Raw genomic sequence first — 6,923 nt, 5'->3', positions numbered from 1 at the left:
TCTTTTGAGCAAAATATGTATTTTTCTTATTATACTATATTCTCTACATGGCAACCTACAAACTGAATACAATTGATATAAAATAATTGATGCTTTAGAGTTCTAAAAAATCACTAGAGGTAAAACAAGGTGCCAGTGATCCCTCACATTTGGCAGTTGACTGGCGACCGGCTACAATAGGAAACCCAGCATTATGATGTCTACACTGGCATTTATGGCCTTTGGCAGACCGCCTTGTCCAGAGCAACTTACATGCTGCTTTCATGTTACCATCGGTGAAAGTAATCAGTTCCGGTTTACTACGAACCCAACAATGAATACTATGTTCTATGCACTCTGCTGTAGTTTTTCTTACATAAATCAGATTACAAGAAAGGGTTCTCAAGTTAGTCAAGTATTGTCCTAACATAGTGTTTATGCTAGATAGTGTTAAGAGCCTTGACTTTGCTCTGTATTTTCTCGCACTAAATATGACATTAATGCAGTTTCATGCCATGTAGTGATTACATTCAGTGGGTACTATATCTCCAGCGCAGTGGAAAACTAAAGTCTAAAAAAGATTTGAATGATTTGAAGACAGGCCAAAAAGTGAAGCCAAGTCAAGTGTATTAACACTGTATTCACACAGGTCAGTGTGACAGCTCTGACAACTTTTATTGCTGCACCACTGAAAGCATTCTTGAAAGGATGCATTTTGGTGTGGTTTGGTAACCTGGCAACTAAAAATAGTGGCAGCTCTAGAAGTCTGTCGGGTGTCAAGCCCACCCCAATCTTGTCCTCCTTGGATTGATCATTGTCAGCCTATACTGTGTTATTCCCCCTCCCCTCAGGTAAAGGCTTTCAGAGCATCACAGCTCACACTACGATAGATTCCTTCAGCTAACCTTCAGAATTTTGGAATAAAACTACCTGCAATGTTTCTTTTTTGAAATTCCAAACCATGTTTTTATGAGTGACAATGCAATGAATATATAATTTTGGTTTATGCTACTCTCATTATAATTTTGTTTGTGTGTGTGTGTTAATTATCGGATAATAAGATGCAAATATTAATTCTGCTGAAGAAAAGAAATTAATTAATTTTAAATAAATAACGGAACATTGACGCTCTTTCGAAAGCGGCGGAAGCTCCACACCGGCAGGTGGCGCTAAACAACATCGCTCTCCACAGCGCCAAACGCATACCAGAAAAAAAAGACGCGGAAGACGTGTCAGGCGTCCGCTTACCTGTTCGCTGGTTCAAGCGAGACTACCAGCGCGGTTCGATTTGTCGCCGACGACGCGCGATGTGTGCGGTCGCCTCCCTTGTCGGGTCGTGAGCTAGACTAGCGCTCCGACCAAGTAGCGCGTACGAACGGACGTGCGGCGCCTGCTAATTCAGCACCGGAGCCGCTAGCAGCTAAGTGGCTATAACGGTGAGCCCGTTTCTGCCACTGTGGCACTGGGAGCGACGAGCATTTTACTAGCCGCTGTAGCTCCGCTTCGTATTCCTTCTGGCACCTTGCGTCCTGCTTTTCTCCTTATTTTTGTTCGCGTTTGTCTCGATTTCAACGCGCCCCGCGTTGTCTTGTGGTGACATGCGAGCGTAAAGTGCACGGCAGACGGTTCCTGGTGGCAGTCGTGACGACAACATAGGACGGATTTTTAGCTTTTTCGTTCCCGGACAGTTCTTGCTGATTCGGCGTGGGCGACGTTCACGTTTCACCTCCCGCAGTTGTTGCATGTTCGTTTGGTTGCTTGCTTCGGGTTCTTTTTTAAATTGCTAGCGACTTAGCAGGCTTGTGCTCAGGGGAATAATGGACGATTTCAGCTCTATTAGCTTTTTCTCTCTGGCGATGTTAATTGGCTGTTATGTTGCCGGCACCATTCCTTTGGCTGTTAATTTCTCGGAGGTAAGTAAATGGTCTAAATGTAAATGTAATGTATTAACATAAACTGTAATGATTTGATGTTCAGCAGGTGTTAAGCTCCTTAAGTCTTCCTGAACGATGCTATATTTAAAATGTATAATTGTTTTACTATTCTTCGTGGTTTCTGGATTGCTTAATCAGTGTGCATTATCAGGGGTCAAAGGGCACATCTGAGCCCTTTGGCCTTGTTGGTTAAATTGATCTCTGATCATCTGATCTCAGTGTTACGGTGCTGTGTGCTCAGCCTGTTTTCTGAATTTGACCAGTTTCCGTGTGTTCCACATTAACTGCGACTTGTTTGCCCGTCCGTGTTCCTTATCTCAGGAAAAACTGAAGCTGGTGACGGTCCTGGGCGCAGGGCTGTTGTGTGGCACCGCGCTCGCGGTGATCATTCCCGAGGGCGTCCATGCGCTGTATGAAGAGATTCTAGAGAGTAAGTTCTGGACGCGCGGTCAGCTATTGAGGCTTGGTCGTTGTCTGACGCTTGTGCCTCTGCAGGCGGGCACCATGCCCACGGACAGGGAGAAGTGGAAGTTTCAGAGCCAAAAGTAGCAGCCGAGGTAGTGGCAGGGCCCAGCGGGGGTCACGCACACAGCCATGAGCAGCTCCACGCCTACATCGGGGTCTCGCTGGTGTTGGGCTTTGTCTTCATGCTGCTGGTGGACCAGATCGGCAGTTCTCACATGCACAGCAGTGACGGTAAGCGTGACACCCCAAAATTCTTTTATAAAGAACCTTCACACCCTTTACTTCATGAAAAACATCTTTTAAGGAGCCAAGAGTGTGAAATCCTGCCATCACAGCAAAAGTTCCCTTTCCCTCAAGCATTTTATCTCATAGTTCTGAGTTTTCATGGTTTCTTTTTTCTATGACCTTTGACTGGTAGTGTACGCTCCTGACAGTATGTTTAAATATGTCAGAAATTCAGTAGTAGTGTCACTTGTAGTCTCCTCTCTTATTTTGCCCATTGATTGACCATGCATAAAATGTAATATTTCTTGTGCTGTCAGATCCTGAGTCTGCAAGGGTAGCCAGTTCAAAGATCACGACCACTCTGGGCCTTGTAGTCCATGCAGCAGGTAAGACAATGAGAGGAATAGGTGAGGACGTCTGGTAATGAAGAACTGGAAGATCCTGCTGCCGTTTGCTTTTACCCGGGCTGATATTGTTCACTTATCCAATGACAGCGGATGGAGTGGCCCTGGGGGCGGCAGTATCCACGTCTCAGACCAGCGTTCAGCTCATCGTCTTTGTGGCTATCATGCTGCACAAGGTACAAACATGAGCAGTTCTATTAGCTTCTTAGAAATGTGCTTAACATAGACCTTCACATAATTATAAAACATGATTCTCTGCAGTATTAGCCTGTGTAAATGTGTAAATTGCTGTATAGTGTAAAGCAGCCATATCTCTTTGTTTGCAGGCTCCAGCGGCATTCGGCCTGGTCTCGTTCCTCATGCATGCAGGTTTGGAGAGGAACCGTATCCGTAAGCACCTGCTGGTTTTTGCGTTGGCGGCTCCGGTGCTGGCCATGCTAACTTTTCTGGGTCTCAGCCAGGTATGGAGCCTTTTTTTTTTTTTTTTTATCTTCAGTCACTCTGCTCTCGATATGAAATGAACAAAAATGAGCTGTGTGCTTTGCAATAAAGCAAGAGATTGGCAGAGTTTCCTATTGTGAGCGCAATGAGACACAAGAACTCAGTGTCCCACATGTCCTGAAGGAAACACTGTATCCCTTTGGTGTTTTGATGACTGAATTTACATATTTTTTTAATATTTAAAGTTTAACTTAGACTGTATCCTGTAGATGGAATTGTGTTTAATCATAGGACAATGGTGGTTAGAGTACATTTATTTAGTTTGAAGCTACCTATCAGTAATTCTGCCACTTTTGTGATGTCCTGCTTGACAAGGATTCTGGGTAATGGACAGTCTAGCCTATCAGAAGGATTTTCAGCTCTAGGGGGTGGAAATTTGACTAACACTGTTCTTCTGACATCTTCCTTTTTTAGAGCAGCAAAGAGGCTCTTTCAGAGGTCAACGCCACAGGAGTGGCCATGCTCTTCTCAGCTGGCACCTTCCTGTATGTGGCCACCGTGCACGTCCTTCCTGAGGTGGGCGGCGGGGGCCACAGCCACTTGCCCAGCGGAGGGAATGCTGGGAAAGGACTGAGTAAGGTTGAAGTCGGAGCCCTCGTGCTGGGCTGCCTCATTCCTCTGGTGCTGTCTATCGGGCATCAGCACTGAGAATGTATTTACATCAGTGGAAGGACCGATGTTTTGTGGTAGATGGCCAAATACACACCTCATGTTGCCACAGACCTACATCATCTTAGTCCCGGTCCAGGATCCGACGGACAGGCAGGCGGGACGAACAAGTGTAAATAAAATGTTCAGTCACTTGACAAAATGCACCGGGGCACTGAAGACAGATAAGAACCCTCCAACCTGCAGGATTCCCCATGGAGTGACATGGAGTGACGAGACTGGATTCTGCAGTGTTTTTCCTCCTCTTTTGGTCTCTGTTACTGGGTGGGTGGGGGCTTTGTAGTCTTTTAGCTCTATTTTGAGATTGTTTTACTCCAGAGACGAATCAATGAGTAAGTTCATGTTTAAGTGCTGTACTCAAGGACCATGAGCTACGTAGGAGTCTATGGGGTCCTGCTTTCGCATGAACTTTGTATTAAAGTAGAGTTACGTGTATGTCGAGTTTTATGTTTTTAACCAAGTTCTGCTGATCCAGCGTTTTTCACCCCGACTTCATATATGAAAACTTAAGAGAAATGAATATGTGGGCCTTTTCTTGATTTATGTTTTGTATTCTCTGTACTCTGTAAATATGTCCATGAACACTATTTTCACAAAACATGAAAGCTTTAGGGCCACAGAACTGGTCTGTCACAAAAAAAAAAAAAAAAAAACTTTTAGCTGCTCAAAGGTACATTAGATTTGCCAGGTAATGTTGCCGCTTTAATGTCTTGCTCTTTTTATTTCTCTGAATCATTTTTGTGGTGTGGAATCATTTCGTATGAAATCAATGCCAAATGGGTAAAAACTAACGCAGTAAATGCAGCGGTTCTAGACTAATTTTCATGCCTTTTTTTCTGTTTCTGAACTGACGTGCACTTTGTTAAGCTTTTCATAGTCATGTGGTTACCTCCACCAGAGGAGATGTAAGATGTGTTATTAAAATAACGCAGTGCGGGAGCGTGGATGTGACCGTGTACACGTTATGTTTATACATCCATGTGGTGATTAATGGTGTAATGAGCGGCAGGATAATGATTACGTGAATTTTCACACGATGTCAATGTTTTTTTTTTTTTTTTTTTTTTTTTTTTAAATGCTTGAAAGCAAACAAAACATCAAAAATGTGTTATAATATGGCCTAACCGTTTTCCCACTTTGCTTAAAGGGTTTGTCGTTTCTGTCCTCTAAAGGCGCTCTAGTTCTACTGTACCACAGGGTTCTTTGTTGTTTGAGTAGAACCCAATTATGTCGCAAATGCACTTGGAGACGTGCTAGTAGTCTCATTGGGGTGATCAGGCTCGGTTAAAAGATCGGTGTAACAAAGCAGAGTTTTGTAATTCATGGCTTATGCGTGGTGGTGCGAACTCAAGCAAGGGCAGCCAGATATTGAAGTCAGAGAGCGTTGTGAGATCTAATTAAAAGCAGGTCCCGTACAGTGTACACTATGTCCGTAATAAGGGTTTGTAAGGCAGGTTCCCAGCCAGGAGGTGGAGCCATTTTTTTTTTCCCAAACGCCGCCCTCAGAGCAAGGTTTCTTGCAGCCAGGAACTGATAATGGCTTGAAAATTAATAATTCATTTTGTTTTGCTTTGTACATAATGGTAGACAAGGTAAAATTGCTGACGCATAACTAACTCCCCTGCTTCTCACACCTTCTGAAATGTAAGGCAGTCTGCCCGTTTTGTAGTGCTTTGAGAAACATCCTCTTTCATCAGTGGTCATGATGTGCATGTCATTTGTTTTGTCATCTGACATGGCAGGTGTCGTGCATTACATAAACATATTTTTCATGCGCATATTTTAATTGATTGTTAATTAATTTAGACGTCAAGCTTGTTCACTGCTTAAAAATGTTCAAAGAAAATCAGTATGAGAAGACAATTTTTTTTTGTCTGAAAGTATTGTTTACAATCGTTGACTTCGGTGACTTTCGGTGACTTTATGTCTATCAGTGGTCTTATTAGATGGATAAGTTCAGCACACATTTGAAATGCGAAATCGTAACAGGCCAGTACAGCCATTTTTTTTTCAGTGTGTCTGTAGATGAGGGTGTAACATAAATTAGTATAGCTGGCTGATTTGCAACCGGTCATGGGTTTTACGGGTGATCTCCCATCCCGGGACCCTGAAGCGCCATTGTAAACTGCCAGTGAGGACAGAATGAACACTTTGTAGTCATCCTGCAGTTCTAGGATGTTTTACAGCTTTAGCATCACAACCTGGTTGGACTGTTATGTGGTCACGTAAATGTCTTTGAGATGAGAATGTGCCCCGGCCTGTTTTGTGAGGTGGCGGCGCCTGAATAATGCGTGTTTTTCACACCCTGCTCTTTTGCACCCTCTACCGGCTGGAGGTGCCAGTTGCTCTTGTTTGACTAAAGCAGGGGTTTTTGTGCTCGTCATTAGGCAATTTCGGGAAGGGACTGTGAGCGAGCCATTAGCTGTAGATAGTCTATATTTCTAAAGAACATTTGGAAAAAACGGAGTAATGGAAGATTTAAAGGGAAGCAACCTGGTGCTCTCTGTTGTTAATGGGTATGGGCGCTCTGGAATTCTGGGAACAGTGGGCGTGTGTAGGCTTGGGGCTTACATGACATCATTCCACTGGGAGTTTGCCTTATTTTTCCTCTTGATTGTTTCGTTTTGATACAGTCTCATGGCTGTAATAATGTAAACAATGATTTAAATAAAGTTTTTTTTTTTTTTCAAGTATACATTTCCTGCGTGTTTATTAATTGATGTGTGTTTAAATATTAATCATGAGG

General features: G+C 43.5%; 1 protein-coding gene across 2 annotated transcripts; it reads left to right on the top strand.

The window, feature by feature from the left end:
* The first annotated feature begins 1,192 nt into the window (after positions 1–1,192).
* slc39a9 (solute carrier family 39 member 9) lies at positions 1,193–6,870 on the top strand. 2 transcript variants are annotated; one of them, XM_028978026.1, is made up of 7 exons: positions 1,193–1,892; positions 2,235–2,343; positions 2,409–2,609; positions 2,921–2,989; positions 3,098–3,183; positions 3,334–3,468; positions 3,923–6,870. In XM_028978026.1, the coding sequence occupies exons 1-7, from the start codon at positions 1,797–1,799 to the stop codon at positions 4,154–4,156; spliced, it is 930 nt and encodes a 309-aa protein (XP_028833859.1). In that variant the 5' UTR covers positions 1,193–1,796; the 3' UTR covers positions 4,157–6,870. The 2 variants fall into 2 exon arrangements, with proteins under 2 accessions (XP_028833859.1, XP_028833868.1); XM_028978035.1 differs by having other exon boundaries at positions 1,405–1,415.
* Positions 6,871–6,923: the final 53 nt, after the last annotated feature.

The sequence above is a fragment of the Denticeps clupeoides genome, chromosome 1 (genome assembly GCF_900700375.1).
Source record: "Denticeps clupeoides chromosome 1, fDenClu1.1, whole genome shotgun sequence".
In the NCBI taxonomy this organism is placed as follows: Eukaryota; Metazoa; Chordata; class Actinopteri; order Clupeiformes; family Denticipitidae; genus Denticeps; species Denticeps clupeoides.
Note: the sequence above shows the minus strand (reverse complement) of the source record. Positions and strands in the feature narration are given on the sequence as shown.